The sequence below is a fragment of the Chenopodium album genome, chromosome 8, assembly GCF_948465745.1.
Source record: "Chenopodium album chromosome 8, dcCheAlbu1.1, whole genome shotgun sequence".
In the NCBI taxonomy this organism is placed as follows: domain Eukaryota; kingdom Viridiplantae; phylum Streptophyta; class Magnoliopsida; order Caryophyllales; family Amaranthaceae; genus Chenopodium; species Chenopodium album.
Window position 1 is genome coordinate 74,152,345 of NC_137841.1, and position 17,439 is coordinate 74,169,783.

The 17,439-nt window shown below is 33.4% G+C and overlaps 2 protein-coding genes and 2 non-coding genes across 4 annotated transcripts; 2 read left to right on the forward strand and 2 right to left on the reverse strand.

Moving 5' to 3' along the window:
- Window positions 1-1,280: 1,280 nt before the first annotated feature.
- LOC145556656 (17.8 kDa class I heat shock protein-like) lies at window positions 1,281-2,051 on the reverse strand. Its single transcript, XM_081618307.1, has one exon. It carries the CDS (start codon window positions 1,951-1,953, stop codon window positions 1,462-1,464), a length of 492 nt encoding a protein of 163 aa, XP_081474433.1. The 5' UTR covers window positions 1,954-2,051; the 3' UTR covers window positions 1,281-1,461.
- Window positions 2,052-4,275: 2,224 nt separating this feature from the next.
- On the forward strand, window positions 4,276-4,360 carry LOC145557111 (small nucleolar RNA SNORD25). Its single transcript, XR_014092184.1, has one exon. It is a non-coding gene; the product is annotated as a small nucleolar RNA SNORD25 (small nucleolar RNA).
- A 72-nt stretch (window positions 4,361-4,432) lies between these two features.
- LOC145557229 (small nucleolar RNA snoR136) lies at window positions 4,433-4,578 on the forward strand. Its single transcript, XR_014092277.1, has one exon. It is a non-coding gene; the product is annotated as a small nucleolar RNA snoR136 (small nucleolar RNA).
- A 154-nt stretch (window positions 4,579-4,732) lies between these two features.
- Window positions 4,733-7,920, reverse strand: LOC145556657 (uncharacterized). Its single transcript, XM_081618309.1, has 8 exons — window positions 7,391-7,920; window positions 6,858-6,949; window positions 6,027-6,736; window positions 5,802-5,872; window positions 5,597-5,686; window positions 5,290-5,469; window positions 5,082-5,211; window positions 4,733-4,947 (listed from the first exon to the last, which is right to left on the reverse strand). Exons 1-8 carry the CDS (start codon window positions 7,766-7,768, stop codon window positions 4,793-4,795), a joined length of 1,806 nt encoding a protein of 601 aa, XP_081474435.1. The 5' UTR covers window positions 7,769-7,920; the 3' UTR covers window positions 4,733-4,792.
- Between the last annotated feature and the right edge of the window lie 9,519 nt (window positions 7,921-17,439).

Below are 17,439 nucleotides of genomic sequence, written 5' to 3' on the forward strand. Positions count from 1 at the left end.
AATGAGCTACGGTATTCCCCGCCCGTCTAAAATGAACACAATTGAAACTAGTAAAACCATTCCTCAGTCTACCTATATCCTCGTAGAAATGAAAAATTGGAGTCGCTCCCTCTTGCTTGTCTCTAATAGCACGAACCACATTCATCATCGCCTTCAAGGATTACATTTGCAAACCCGAGTCTGCTCACAATCTGGACACCATAGCACGCGGCAGCAGCTTCAGCCATATCTGAGGTCCATCTGCACAAGGTCTTTTTCGTTGCAATCATCAATATTGTGCCCCATTCATCCCTCACGATAGCACCTAGACAAACACCTCCATGGCTAGGCACAAAAGCATCTGTATTTACCTTAACAAAAGATGGATGTGGCGGACTCCAGCTTGTAGGAGAGAAGGAGATAAGAACAAGCACACCCCCACCAACTCTAGCATTGTATACACAATAGTCCTCACACAATTTGACGAAGCTTGCAGCGATCATCACCCCATTAATGTCATTCGCATCACCAAAAATTGCCTTGTTTCTACAACACCATCCAGCCCGCGCAAGACACAAGAAGACTCTCAACTGTGCTTTATCCAATTTACTCGACACCCAGCAGAATAGCTCCTGAAATGAGGACATTGGGGCACACTTTTGTTGATTAAGGGTCTGTTCTCTTACGTTGAAATTCAGTTTAGTTTAGTTCCTAATTTCCTTCTCTTATAAAATATTTATTTCAGTTCAGTTCAATTCAATTCAGCTCAATTCAGTTCAGTCAATGAGAACAGGTCCTAAGTCAATCAATCACAAAAATGATACAGACTACAAAGTATTAGCTAGGGTAATTAAACAGGCTAACTTTCATTATGTCATATTGCATTAGTGCCAAGCCAAATTTGATCCAAATTTCCTTTAGATGTTCCATGCACTAATACTGCTAACAAACCCAATCATTAAATCATAATCAAAGTTTATCCAATCATTTTATTGAGCTAAAATTCTTCAACATAACCTCTAACCAAATCCATGACAAATTGTATGGATTATTCTAGTCAATCCATAACTACTTGGTTTATGAATTCGACTAAATGAGAAGCAAAAACACCTCAGATTTCTTGTTCACCACTAATAAGTTGAGAATCCCATTTAACATTTAAACAATAATTCCTAAATGCGAAGAAAATTAAAAATGTGCATCACATTCATCATTTTCTTCTCTAATCAGAAACAGAGTACCTATTTAGCAAGTAACCATAAGAGTCATTCCATTGCAATGCAATCCACTTTAACTCAAGATTTAATATAAACAAAATTTATTAAGATCAAATTAAAGATTACATAGTAAGCATCATTAATACATAAACATACTTATTATTAATATTTTTCATACTATTAACATAGATCACTAAATCAAACTAGAGGAACCGAAAGCAGACGATAATACGATATGCCATTTGATAGAAAACAGAGGATAATTTCAGCCAGAAATGTCAATTGATTTAAGCTGAGGCTTCTTCTCCTCAGCTTTAGGAACAGTAACAGTAAGAACACCATTCTCCATATTCGCCTTAATCTCCTCCATCTTCGAATTCTCAGGCAACCTAAAACTCCTCAAGAACTTTCCAAAACTTCGCTCAACACGGTGCCACGTGTCATTCTTCTCCTCTTTCTCCCTGTTTCTCTCTCCGCTGATCTGGATCACCTTCCCATCTTCCACCTCAACCTTCACCTCCTCCTTCTTCACTCCAGGAAGATCCGCCTTGAGCACGTGCGCCTCAGGTGTCTCCTTCCAGTCAATTCGGGCGTTGACGAAAGCGGCGGTGTCGCGGGCGGAGGTGCTGCCGGAGGAGAGAGACTGGTTTAGGTTTCCGGCGAAGGGAAAGCCCTCGAATGGGTCCCACAGGTCCATTGCGAAGGGGTCGAAGGTGTTGTTCCTTCGGTTTCCGAAGAAGCTTGGAATCAGCGACATTGTTGATTGCTTTTTTTTGTTGATTGGAGAATTGATTTGAACAGTGAATTGATTGATTAGAGTGTGCTTGAGAGAATTTGTGAAATCCTTTTGATGATGTTGAAACGAGGAATATGAATGTGGAGATATTTATATAAGAAGGAAAAGAGAGTTCTGGGAGGTTCTTGAATTGACCAATGGTTTCGTTGATGGATTATGGACCTACGTAAATTTTGGGAGGATTAAGGATGATCGAGTCAACAAAGGTCTTTCACCAATGTTCTAGACTCTTCTCCAAACTGAACAATATCTTCAAGACTTGCACTTTAGTTTGTGTTGGGCCGAGCTAGTCAATACTCCAAAGATTACAGTCCTATTAAACAGTTTCGCTCAGCCCAACGGAGTATGTGTTGTTTACGAGGTACATGTATATTTACTTTACTTATTTTAGAAAAATGTATTCTTACTCCCTCAATTTTTTTTTTTTTTTTTTTTTAAATTCATTACTTGATATTTTGCACTATTTATATGTTACATTTGACTAATTTTTTTACTACTACATGGTCATGTAACATGTTATTGGATTTGTTACAAATCTACTTTCATATTACAATTTTATTATCATTTTACTAATATCTCATTAAACATATTGATGGACAAAGTTGTGCCACGACAAGTGTGAAAACTTCAGAGATGCATTAATATAAACCAAAAGGTGACATAGTGATGTCTTCATAAGACTGTTAAAATGCCCTTTGTTTTACTCTTTTCTAAAATGGTTGGTGTTTAGCTAGGCATATAAATGATAAATTTAATCTAATCTTCACATTAAATTAATTGTTTAGGGCTTGTTTGACATTGTTTTATGTTTTTAGTTTTTTATAAACACACACAAAAAAAAACAAAAAAAAACAAAAAAAAAAACCCAAAAACAAGAAAGAAGAAAAAGATGTTTTTACTTTTCAGTTGTTAGTTTTCAAAATTATCATGAATTTAATAAAATTGACTAATTTTTTATTCAATATGTGATATATATCATATGATTTTGAAAAACAAAAAACTAAAAACCAAAAAACCACCGTGATGCCAAACGAACCCTTTAGTCTAATTTTATCATGGTTTGGTCAAAATATTTCATGTTTGGTTTGACGTAATCTATTATACTTTTTATTTTATTTTTTAACAAAAGATGGGAAATTTTATCCATTATTCCATTTTACTTGCCTAAATATTTATTTTAACATGTAATCTTTTTAAATTGTAATTTCAAACATTTTTATCTTACAAAAATAACCAAAAGGATTAGATAAACTACGTAGTAAGAATACGTAATTCAAAATTTTAAATATGTTATAATATACCCTAATTTGGTATAATACCGAATTTTCAACAAGTATAAATAAACAAGTACTCGTAATTAAAATAATTTGAAGAGAAGTATAAGTACTTGTAAGTTTTTTGCAAAAATAATACTCCGTAATAAAAAAAAAAAAGAAAAAAAAAACCAAAGTTAAAGTGTAAAACTAATTGGATAGTTAGAGGCCCTGGAGTAAAGATGGCACAGGGCCGAGGCTTGGCATGATCCAACATGAAAAAAGCATGGCCTGGGCATGCACTGCACAGTATGGTACGTTTTTTTGCTTGCCGGGCTTAAGCTGCCTTTATTTGGGAAAAACACGATAAAGAACGGCATGACAAAACACGCTAAAATTAAGAAAATTTGACTTAGACATGCAAATACGGAATGGTCCAACTCGAGGGTCTAGGTCGTGCACGAGCTAACCTTTTAAAAATTCAAAACTCGTGGGCTGAGCCATGACTGAGCTTAACCAACCGGCACGACCGGGTATGGCCCAGAGATTAGAGATTCGAGGCCTTGGAGCGAAGAAGTTAACCTAAAAAAATCAGAACCCCTAAAGGCCCTAATTTCCAACCTCTTCCGGCCGTCTCCCACCTTATAAATACCTCTCCATTTCTTCGTCAAATCATCCATTCATCTGTCGCTTTTCCAGGTCTGTCAATACAGCTAGGGTTTATACTATTCTCTATCCTTGTTGTTTTCTTTTCCTGTAAATTTTAGATTTCCAGCGTAATACTTCGGTATAATTTTTTCATTTTTTCAAATTTTCTCTATTTTTTGGTTAAATTGAAAGAAGGCTTCATTTGTTGGTTGATGTGGAGAATATGAATTCCCATTGACTCGTTCCCTTGAAGCAACATTAATTCGTGTTGTTTTCTCTTACTTTCTTCTTCGTTTTTTTCAGCGATTAAGATTATTGAAAGCAGCTAAATTCATAATCTACCCTTTAATTTTTATTTGTTGGGTTTTTAATTGGCAAGAAATGTAACCGTGATGAGTCAATACAGACCTGTAATGATTTTGCGGAAATGATCGCACTTCATTGAACATCTAAGGGACTGAGTTCTTTTCTTGCTTTTTTTTCTATTTTTTTTTTTAAAACGCTTTGTTTTCCTTTGATGTTTTAATATTAAATTAATTTTGGGTTCACTTTGATTAGGCCTAAAAATGGTGCTAATGATAAATTGGCGTTGTTTAGAAATGTGAAATCCTAAACTAATTTGTTCCCCTCGCTATCCATTGTAGATTATTTGAATGCTACATTTGGACGTTGGGTAACTCTATTTTTCCACTTTACTGATAATTTTTGTAATTAAGATAAACCGTAAACCTGATTGACTCATACATGTATTATGTGTTCTTGGTTGTAATTTGATTTGACTTATTGTTTTCATCTTTGGCTAATTCATTCTAAATTAAGATATTAATATCATTGATGAATTATTAATGAACAATTTGGCCATCAATATGCATTAGTAATAACTAATAAGCATTCCAATTTCAAGTCTCTCTTGCAAATGAACTGTGTGCTGTCAAATCATCTAGCTTAATCTGAACACTAATTAACTTGTCCCTCAGCATTGCATTGTATTCATATAGATTTCGAAGCTCTCTTTGTAGAACTTGCACATCAGCTGGCGAGTCACCTTTAATTTCTGCTGCATAAAAAGAAAAGAATCGGATCAAATCACCATGACAATCGAGGATCTTCCATATAAAACCGAGATCAAGGCCTTGTTTGATTCAACTTATTTGGACTTATTTCAAACTAAACCTGAAGTAAGCTTACCTTGTAAAGATGGCGGTGGTGCTATATAATGTTGTTTAAGCATAGACGACTCCTTAATAAAGTCATCTGATGGTTTCGAGGAGTTGATGGTTTGTACTTCTTTAGTGATCCTGGATGCATCTCTAAGAACCTGAACACATTGTGGAAATTAAGAGTTTTGCTAGTAAAATGTGGCGGATTATTAAGGAATACCGAATACAGCACAAACCTGTGCATCAGCTGGCTGAGGTCGTGTTATGAGGCCGAAAGACTGAATATTAATCTCACGCTGTCTGAATTTACTTATAGATAATCCATTTCTTCCAAGGCAGCATGTTGGCTCCTCTTTCATGTTGTATCTTTCATCTAACAAGCGAGAACCAAACGTATATGCTACAAATCTTCGTAACTGATCAGTGCAGGTGTTTAAGAGTCAGTCTACATTGATCTTCAGGATAAAGCAGGATGATGACAGTTTTGACATATGCTGAAGAAAAGTTCTATGTACGACAGTCATGAGCACGGCATGAGTGTACCTTATGCCAGTGATCCTCAGCAATTCTTCGTTTTTTGATGTTTTGCATAACCTGATCTTCATTGCGCAGTTGTTTGATCCGGGATTCAAACTGAGTACACCAAAGATTGACAAGTCATGTATGTAGATTGGCACAGATATTGTCACATGGATTTATTGATGGCAAGAGAATACGAGTATATCACTAAGAGAGGGAGTAACTGTACCAGAGTCAAGAGCAAAAGAAATAGTGTAATACTGAGGCAATATAGACCACCAACATCCGCAAGAAAACTCACTGTAATTTTCAGACAGCACAAGAAATGAGAGATGTCTAACAGAATTCAAAGTGAGCAAAGGCCATAATTCTGAGTATTTTTTTGGCTAATTGCAGTTACTCAAAATTAACAGGACTAAGATTTTCCAGAAATCATGATCATAAAGAAGGTTACCTAGTCCAGTATATCTTTTTCCATCATCAATCTCAATCATATATTCAGTCAGAAAACGGAGTGCCAATGTAGTGTTGATTAGTCCATTCTTTGGACTGTGTAGTAATGACCGGAGCTTGTCTTTATCGCGAGCAGAAGAGCCAGGCCGAAACTCATGAAATGAGGGCTGAAGAAGCTTAAGACCATTTACATTAAGATGAACCCTTGGAAACAGATTAAACTTCAATACATGTGTGTTAGCTCCTCTGTAAGTTATGCTTGTATTGTTTGATTTCATCCCATTCTTTATTCTTCCACTGACAAAATTTGCATATTTGTGCTCATCAACATGACTCTTTGCAGAGAAATTGAACTGGAAGCCAACAGCTGTGGCAGGAAACTTGTTTTTTATATCGAAAAATTGCCATGAAACGTACACATTCTCATAAGCGAGTGGGCAGTTCCGGCATCTGAGAGTCACCACAGGACCTATACTGGAGTTTTGGCAAGAATAGTTTGCAAAGTTTGAGAAAGGGATTATGCTATAGCCTATGGAGCCTGGGGTGCCAAGAACTATGGTGCTCGGACCACGAAACTGAGAGCAAGTCATGCTAGAAATGGTGGTTATGTTCAACTCTAAATCATTGGTGAAAGATACTAAATCTGGTGCATTTGCTGCCTTCATGGTATATACCTCTAGTCCAAGCGTAGTTATGATCTGGTACAGTAGTCTTCAGAAAAATGCAATTCGATCAGTATGTTGCTATTATTTTGGGACGGAGGGAGTATAGTATGCACTGATGTGCGATATTGTGATGTATGATGAATTAGAAAACGAGTAGATGTACTCACCCAGCAAGCAAACCAATGAAAAGTATCCAACTAGCTATTGTGAATGTTCCTCCTAGTTCAGATTTCCGCTTCTTAACTACCTTTTGATCAGCCTGCACGCAGTGAGCAAATATTTCTTGATCATGAATGAGAAATGACATAGCTATATACGAGTTGCCTCACTAATTTAGTACAGTCAATAAATTTTAAGAAAATTATTTTTATTTCTATTTTAAATTTTCCATTACACATATATGGCAGTGTGACCTTATAAAATGATCTCAACAAGCTAAATTATAAACCAACTCTCAATTACGGATTACAATTCAAAAACATGTTAATTAATACTATTACTATATACTGTATTAGTGATGTGACAACTAAATCCTACAAGTATTAGATTTAACAAAGCCAAAAGACAATATATAGTGTCATATATTATGTCTAATAAACTTGTACCCCAATATATGGTATAAAGCACAAAGGAAAGCACAAGGGGACCAAAGCAAAGAGAAAAAGTGAAGTGAAAAAAGGAAAGCTAGGAGAAAACTTACAAGCCAATGTTTTGTAGAAAACGTAAAATCGAGGCGACTAATCCACCAGCGAATCTGAAACCAAGCGTTTCTTCCATCCTTAAGCTTCCCAAACCTCACGATTGCACATAGTAACACCCACATCAACAATACAACAACGCTACACCAAAGATAATATACTTCATATTTGATCGCATTTTCATAACCATCGTCGACTTTGGTGTGCTTTACTGAGGAACTCGTCCACCACTCTAAAGGCGAAATGTTAAAGAAAGTGCATGATTTAGTAGAAACATTGTAAAGATAGCCTGGTGAACATGAACACAAAGTTTTGTTGTAGATGAATGCATGTTTTGGGCATGGGGCTTGGAAGATGGCACTATCATGGTTATTTGGCATGTTGTAGTAGAAAATATGTGATTTTGGGCTTAACTAGTTGGCTAATTATAGTTTTATTAAGGATAATTTGATGGGAATAAATGGGTAAGTATGGATTGTTAATGTGATGATTGTTTGAGGGGATTAAGAAATAAGAAAGGTAGATAATTATGAGGGTGAAAGCTCTAGAAGAGGAGTTTTGCAAATCCATGAGGTTGGATTTGGTAAAGAGACTTGGACAAAAGGTAAAGGCAAAAAAGATGCACTAAATTTAGAATGATTATATGTTGTTGGCTTGGAGGTGTGGTTAAGTCTTTTCACAAAGGCTAGTAATTTGGTTTAATGTAGCTTAGGATCAATTATATGTAGCTTAGGATCAATTATCTATTTATCTTTCCGTAGCTATTAAACTTAGTTGAAAAATGAAATTTACTAGATTTAGATGTTATTACTATATCTTCAGAGATTAATACTAATAATTGAGATTGATCGAGAAGTTATAGTCATTACATAGGCACCAATTAAAAATTATGGAGTAATAATTATAGGTGAATATAAGTATAGTCAAAATCATGTCAATTAGGTTAAAAAGGGGGTGAACTTTAACATACAATATAAAAAATATGCAATTTCGCAAGTTATAGATTAAATTGATGATAAATACGGAGTAGTTAAACTTAATCAGAAATCTTTTTTTATATCGGAGTACTGTTATTTGTTGTCAAGTTCTCTAAACATGTAATTTCAATTTAATCTATTACTTTTACGGTTTTACCCTATATCTTGTGCCAATATTCAACTGTTTAGTTGAGGAGGAAATGTTTCGTGAATGACAGCCGATTGTAAAAATAAATGACAAAATTAATGCAATGTCCTTATTACAGTGCTATAATATAGTTGGTTAGTTTGATAAAACCATATTTTATATTTTATATGCATGCATTTAAATTTCATGCATTTGAGACTTTTAGTGTTAAAGAACCAATGGTCAATGGACCATAAAAATTATACGTAGTAGATGTGTGATTGTGTGGTCATATATTATAGTACTACCACCATCTTCTCGCTTTGATTTTAGAATGCCTATTGAATTGACATTTCCATCATTTATTCATAGTCTTTCATCAGATTGATTTTGATTTAGGTTCAACCTCATATTCTTTGATAAGGGGTGTTTCCCCTTTTTTAGGTGTCAATTTCTTGTGGATTATTTTGTTGGACCAAAATTATTGTTAGAGATACGTACACGCATAATGCATCTCATGACTTGTTTCTCACATACACAAAAGAAGTTAAGATTACACACAAATTTATATAGCTCATTAGCAATGTGTTCATTATCTTCACACACACACACACACACACACACACACACACATATATATATATATATATATATATATATATATATATATATATATATATATATACAAAGAAAGTTATATTTCCAGACTTGCTTTGTTTGGTTCAATATTAGTAAAGGAAAAAAAAGAGAGAAAAAACAAAAAAAAAAAAAAAAAAAAAAAAGAACAAGGAAGCTGAGGAAAAAAAAAGAAAAAGAAGAGATTACTTAATAATGTTTATTGAATCCACCTCACAAACCAAGGGAGTTTCTATCCTAAAACTATAAGACACTAGGTGTTTTCGAATCTTAGTATTATAAAGTGTTTAACCCTCTTTTCTTTTATCAATGTGGGACATTTACATGTGTTATTTGATAGGATATATTTCAACGCTAACACTATATTTGGATAACAATAGTGAAGGGAAAGGGAGGTGAGGGAAGGGAGAAGATGACATTCAATTTTTCTTCTAAAACTCTAATAATGGAGGGATTTAGTTTATTAAAAAGGGAAGGAAAATGGATCCATCCTTCCAATTCTACCCCTTCCCTCCTTGCATTAGATATCCAAATAATAGATGATGCATCCTTTGTTTTTTCTCTCTATTTCTCTCTATCTAAACGCAATGTAAAAGTTAGAAGTAGCTTATTCAATGGATCTAATCTAATCAATTAGATCAATGAACATAGAACAAAGTTAAAATTAAAGTTGGATTTTTTTTCCCCTAACACAATATCCATTCGAAATTGTGAAAGGCTAAGCCATATGACTGCATTAGAACTTTTCAAGTTGTATGTTGACCGAACAAGTATAAACTCGACAAGTATCACAAATCACAAGTGATGAGTAGCTAAAGGTGAAAACGATAAGAGTAAAAACATAACCCAATTAAATCGGTCCTTTTTAAAACATAAGTGAGTGTAAAGCCTAGTAGGCTAGTGATTTGGCCTGCCTATCTAAGGGAGTGGGGTGTATGCTAACAAAGACACCATGTATTTTTGCATCCTTTCTGGATCCCAATAATAAATCAGAAAAAGATAAAAGAAAAAGGCAGTGACCTATCTTTTCTGCTTCCTCTAAAATTAGAGTTGTGTCGAGTTAATTCCTCAGTTAAACAAATTTTGTTTATTTGGGAGTATAATCGTCTTTTTAAGTACTAGTAGAGGGGTACATGCGTCTTTTCATTTGCTAGTTGAGGGGTATATGTGTTATTTCCTCACTAAACAGAAAATGCAAGTTACAAACAGTAATTAGACAGCTCATCAAAAATACCGAATAAATGATCACGCCTTTTCAATATATTTACAGAAATGTCACTTGATTAACAAAAATTCGTTTATCTGACAGATAAACTTGTATTCGCTTATAAAAAAAGTAGAACGTTAAAAATGAAGAACCGCCAAAGTTAGCAATGGAAACAATTTAAAGCATGGTTGGTCCGCAACATTTATAGTCGTTATGCTTTACTAATCACTATATTCTATACATACATGTAAAATGTTACAATCACTTCTAATTTTATGTGTGACATGAATTGGAGCCACCATTATTGTCTACCAAAGACAAGGCATTTGCATTTATCCATAGACATATTACCTTTATTGCTTCCTTTATTTTGTTTAGTTTACAACTTTTCTTTTTCCTTTTATAAAGGTAAGTGTACAGAACTATTAGGTGGAAGCTAAGATCAATAGTCTCTACTCATAAAATTTACCAACTATCAATTTTCTTAACTTTGTGCGTGAAAATTTTGATGATTGGTCGTATGTTTTGTGAGCTTAAAAAATTAGCTATATCCAAATTCATAATTATTGAAATCTCCAACAAGAAGCCATATTAATACCTCTAAATTAATTATACAGAAAAGATTTTATAATGAAAATTAAGTGATAAAATTGCAATAGCTTGATGAGAATTAAGTGAATGTGATCTATATAGTGTCCTATATCCAGCAAGTAGCTTCATGACCACAACCTATTTAAACATATTAATTTTAACCACTCAAACTATATCATGACACAATCTTATTGTTTATACCTCGTACACAATATAATTGTTTTATGAGAAGAAACTAAATTTATCATCATCATTGAGAAACTATATATAACCACCATTATGACATCTTCCTTTTTTCGAACTTTATGTCCGCAAATCAAGCAATGATAATGAAAATTTAAAATACCTTCCTATGTATTTAGGCAGGGGAAAATGAGTGTAGTGACTTTGATGAAGCTAAGTATAGTACTATAGTTTTAGGTCAAAATCACAGCTTATACATATCTTCATCCACAATTCCATATATACCAAAGTTAATTGATCAATAATCCCATCATATCACAATCAAAAAATAACACTAGCGGGAGATAAATAATTACAATTTAGCATGCAGATAGTAGGACCAATCACAACTTATACATATTGTTTGTTACATAAAAGACTATTTTAATAATGAGAATTGATGCGATTGGAGCAATACATCTATACGATGGGCTCGAGAGTAATGGCCAATTGGCAAAGTCAAAAATTGGACGCCGTCACATTAATAACTAAAATTATTGGAGTTTGGTCTAAAACGTGGGGATTCAACAACAATTTAGCCAATGCCAAAATAATGGTACGAGTATTAAGATTTCTAGTGGATTAATGATAATGTGTAGTGGGTTGCTCTTATTATTCTTTATCTATTGGACCTTTAATCATTATTTTCTTACCGGATTTATTTAACTATATCTTAAAGTTAGAGAAGTTCAAATAAGCTCAAATATGTGAAAATCATGTCAATTACTTACTATCTTTCTCTGTTATACCTAATTCAAATAATATCCTTCAATCATGATTTACATCAATATCATCTTTATCATAAGTATGCAATGATAGCCTCAGATGCGAGTTTTTCTAAACAAAAACTCCTACCATAAGCATTAATTACATACGCCAAGCATAGGCTAACCACACAATTGCACCCATTGCAATACATATAACATCAAAATGAAGATGAGAGACCTTGACAACACAAGCTAGAATAAAAATAAAAATAAAAAAAAGAGGGTGCAATGGAGGGAAAAAGTGGGGCAATGATGCTTCATTAGTGAAGGCAAGATCTAGCATCATATAAGGTGATAAGGAAGAAGGGGGTCCATTTAACAAAATACAGTAGATAGCATACCAACTAGAATTGCATATATTGCTTAATGGGTTGAAAATCAAATTTTAAAAAGGGTCCCCCACGTAGTAACGAATTGAAAGGTTACCATATTATGGACTTAACGTGCAAATTCTGTAATTGTTGTTATTGGCCCAAAGCCAAACTTCGTTTAGCCACTACCCTCGAACCTGTACTGTACTGTGCTGTCCATCTGTATCAAATTATTCCATGATTGTTGGAAAGAGAAGTCTCAACAAGTTACTTACTTTGTCACTATAACTATGGAGTACGTACCACACAAATACTTTACTTGATTGTTTTGAGGATTTCATTATATGACACTTTTGATTTGGTCACGACTCGTGAGAATACTTGTGATTCGTGTAATCTGTCGTTGATTATCTGTAGTGTGTACGAATAATCAATTATAGTTATAGACTTGTGGAAGGAGATTTCTAAATATACACTCTAACAAACAATTTTAGGAAATTCAAATTATAAAAATTCTCAACCAAATTATTGAAGAGGGGAGGGGGTAGGGTTGATACAACCCGTAGAGGGTAAGCAAGGAAAGAATAATGCAATTCAAAAATATATGATCGAAAAAGAAATGGCCTAAAGATGTGTGTGTGTGTGAGAGAGAGGATGTTAGAAAACGATTGACAAGGCTAATTATAAATGGATGATCGTGAGGCGGAGAAGGCCGACAAAATATTACTCATATGAGCTAGGTTAGTTGAGGACCATTCCTGATTTTAGATTGGACAACCAAATATAATTCAAGCCTAATTTAGATGTAGCCGCATGACATGAATATGTGAGGTTCGTATATATGTGTCATGTTAATATGTGGCCTCTAAGACTGCACAAGGAAAGCTTTAGTGCTAATAATCTATTTTAAAGATGAAGAATCAAGTCAAATTTGTGGTAATTGGTTATCGAGGATTTGGTTGGTAGGACATATTAGTGGGTGAAAAGGTCCATTAAACAAAGTATGGTAGCGCACGGGGCAGAAAGAAAAATCTAATTAGCTAATATATTGAGAAATTACAATCTAGTACAAGTTAAAATTATACAAAGTACTAGCTACCTTAAACGAAATCTCAATTTGTGTTGTGTCTTTTAGGTCATGTTGAATGACTTAGGATACCATTATCACAAATAACAAGCTAATTATGTAAAAGTGTAAAAAAAACTAAAGTTCAGACTTCATTCTAATAGGTCAACCTTAACTAAGTCCTTTGATTAGGGTTTCGCAAACGTTCAAAACTGTGGCCCTAACTTAGTTCCACTAAAATGATTAACTTTATGTGTTGTTGACCATGACCACCTACATTAACTTGAAAATTTAGCCTAAATTGACTAATACGGAGTACTAGCTACTATAATCCAAGCTGTGCAAAATCGCCGTGGATTTTAACACCTATAATTAGGGCGTTCATCCCTATAATATAATTTAATAATCTTTTATAAGCTAAAGTAATTAGATTTAATACATGGAACCTATAATTTGAGTACTAATCACTATTGCCTAACCATGTGCATCTGTTTAGTGGGCAACTCGTGATCAAACCATGATTGTAAATAATGCATACGATACCCCCACAAGCATCATCACAATGATTATTAGCAATTGCTTTATAATTTACTTTTTTGTTTACTAACTAATATCTAATCTTAATCTTTTGGTGAATTAGAACTAAGAGCTTATTTGATTAAACATGAAAATAAAGTTAAATTATCTCGATTCTTTTTACTTTTATGACTGTTACAATAACAATAAAATGTTTTTTTAGAGAGTCACGAGGGCAAGTGATGAGAATCAATTTTGAGATCACTTGAAATCGGGAGGAGCTCTAACCAGCTGAGCTATCCATCGCTCTCAATAAAATGTTTTATCGGTCTCCCTCCTTCTGTTTAGTCTTTGTGACAATATGCCCAAATATATTACTTTTATTAATATTATTATGTAGATTTATCTCCAAAGGAAGATTTAGGCTTAATATAGATTAATTTTATTGGATTGAGTGGATGTCCTCTAGATCTATTATTCACGTTGTAGCATCATGCAAGTTTGACTTTGACCATGAAGCCTCAAATAAAACGGTAGCTTTGGATCAGATCCCAAAATACATTGAATCTAGAGCAGTCAATGGTATTACCATCTCATTTAAGCAATCATTTGCTCATATGATTATTTATACATGTGTCATCAATTATCACACAATCATATGCGTAACCTTGTCACGCTAAAAAGAAGCATATAATCTCTCATAAGAATAAAGGGGGTTAAAAGTAAAATATTCATCTTTCTTATACGAATGAAGTACCAAAGAATTTCATCGATCCTACTAAAATATGTATTTTTTAAGTTCTAACCCATTCTCTTTGTAATAATTGTTTGATTTTTAGTTTTTTACATCGTAGATATATCTACGGTTCATTAGTAGTTTTTGATAGTTAGTCATCACTCCACAACGACATAGTTTTTGAGTTGAGTCGACGGATATATCTTATTCTATTTCAAGCTAATAATTAAGGTGGATGTTGTCTAATTCGCTTTTAGGTGTGCAATGTTCAAGGCCAATATCAAAATCTCCGTATGATGCATATATATATTATATATGTGGGTTGAATCATCATAATAGTTCTTTCACGCTAACATATACTCCGCATACATTTTCTTTTCTTATTCAGAACTTGGGAATCAAATCTATCGACGACACTATCCTCACCTATTCGAGAATAAAATACTATAAATGAAATTGCCAAACATTAAGGTATGTAAGATGGACGGCGATTGCATCATTTTCTTTATTCTTTCAATCTCTCTTTAATGTGCGTGAAAATATAGCACACATGAGAAGAATTTATTCCCTATTGATGGAAAGAACAATTAAATTAAAGTTGGAGAATGGATTAAAGGAGGTGGGGACATAAAATAAATGGATTAGGACCACATTCCCTTAAATTAGCCTAAGTATAGGATAAGTAAGATAATAAATGATGATACTAACATTAGCAATTAGCATACAACTACCCACCAATCTAGCTGTTAATTAAGAAGTTAATAACTTTGAACAATAAAAGTAGAATGGTCAAGCTAAATAGCTTAATAGACCTCCCACTTTTAGGTAAAAAATCCCATGTGTTTGGTTTAGAGTAATAAAGAAGAGGGTCCTACTTTTTAATTTATAGGTACCTCACTAGCTAATTAAACATGTCTTTGTATGATTTGGCAAATCACTAAAGAAATCAATAGTAGATGCTACTTAGAGAATAAGGTATGGTATGATTATGATCTACCAGATTTTATGAAATCTCTTTTGATATTATATAAAGTTCTATTTTATATTTTTAACTTTTGTCAATGATTTGGCAGTTAGCTAGGCTGTAGCAGCTGTAACCATAATTTTTGTATTCTTTGGAATATAATTTAATGGGTTTTGCATTGGTTGTTACATTGTGCTATATGCCTATCTGTTGTGGAGGTAATTAGCTAGCTAGATTGGTATGATCGAAACTCAAAAGGAAATTAAAAACGAAATTATATGAGACTACACATTTTTACATGACGAATTGAAGTAAATAAACAAGTATTGAAGGGATTTGAAGAAGAGATGTAAAGAGAGATACATCTATTTAAAGCAAAGTAGATTTTGATTATTCACAAAACTGAAATTGATATGAGAAAAGGTACGGGATAAAAATTATTGGATCATATCACCATGTCAATCACTCAATCGTGTGTGGTCCTATTCAATAATAACTTAAATACCGACAATTTTTAGGGTATCAACAAAATCAAATCAAGGTTATTTTATATTTATATATATAGGATGTTTAGCATATGGGAATGATATTCAAGGGGCTAGAGAGTAAAACGAGGTGTTCGATAACGAACTATGATAACATAAACATATTATCCCCTGATGAACGATCAATTAACCCCTAAACGATCAAATAACTCGTGCAGTGATCGACCAAGTAATCCCTAGCGGCCTAGCCGATCAAGTAATCTCAGACCAACCGAGTAACCCTTGACCAAGTAAACCCCAAGTAACCCTTGAATAAGAAACCCGATCACACAGAAACACATGTTGTTTATGGTTTATTTAGAGACAACTAGTTTTAAATTAGTTTTAGCACTAATTTTTATTACAACTACCGTATATATTTGAAAAATATCAATGGATTGTTTTATTGTTTATATGAGTCGTTTTAAATTTGGAGTTCTTTTGACATGTACCTTAAAGCTCTCTTGTTTCTCATATCAGGGTTCATTCTTATTCCATTGTTTACGCAATTACGCCAAAGGGTGTAAGGTTACACCCATGCAAGAATAGGACATGATGAAAATTGTTGATGATCGGAATTGAGTCATGTACGTTCTCTTTAAGTTAATAATGAAAATAATGTTAGTTTAGTAAGGGAAAAAAAACAAATATAGTTGTAATCATTATAGTAGATCAATTTGGATCGATATAAATTTAGGAAAAAAATTATATATGATCAATAAAAATTTTCCAACTCTCAATTTCAATCAAAGAAAATCAATTATAAACAACAAATTCAATTTTAATAAACAAATCAGCCCAAAACCCAAAAACCGAATCAAACAATACTTTATAATAAGATAAAGAGAACAAGACCTAGATCACGGCCATAAACCAAACAATACTTGATTGGAAGGGTAAATGGGACCAAGTAGAATAATGGTCTCCCTATTTATAGTTGTTGATACATATATTCAATTAGAAAAAGAAGATTTCTCAACACATGAGCTTAGATTATACAGTATGAAAACAGTAGGACTATATCATTTTTAAGTGCGTTGGAACCCTTTTTATTTTAATAATTTTATACAACTATTTGTACATATATATATAAGTAGACCCTTATATGTTTTAACTCCTCTCATTCTTATGCCACAATAAAGAGAGAGAGAGAGTGAGAGAAAGAAAGAAGTGGTGTTTTGTGGGGTTAGTTGTGTTTTCTGCAGCAGCTGAAGGAGGAATCCAAAGGGATCGCATTGATCCCAACTTACAATTCAATTTTTAATTTTATGGTTTCGTTTGGATCATGCAATCTCTTTGGATTTATCCTTCCGTAGCTTAATTTTTATTATTTCATTCAATTTCTTCATCAAATTTAACCAAAACCGATTGAAGAAGTCCTCTAGAACTTCAACGAATATCGGGTTT

What these genes read in the sequence shown, in the direction of transcription:
- LOC145556656 (XM_081618307.1), bottom strand. Translation starts at nt 1,953, where the DNA reads ATGTCGCTGATTCCAAGCTTCTTCGGAAACCGAAGGAACAACACCTTC.
- LOC145556657 (XM_081618309.1), bottom strand. Translation starts at nt 7,768, where the DNA reads ATGCCAAATAACCATGATAGTGCCATCTTCCAAGCCCCATGCCCAAAA. An exon ending in TTCTTTTGCTCTTGACTCTG is followed by an intron (nt 5,687 to 5,801) that starts GTACAGTTACTC and finishes TGGTGTACTCAG; the next exon opens with TTTGAATCCCGGATCAAACA. An exon ending in CTCAGCCAGCTGATGCACAG is followed by an intron (nt 5,212 to 5,289) that starts GTTTGTGCTGTA and finishes CAATGTGTTCAG; the next exon opens with GTTCTTAGAGATGCATCCAG.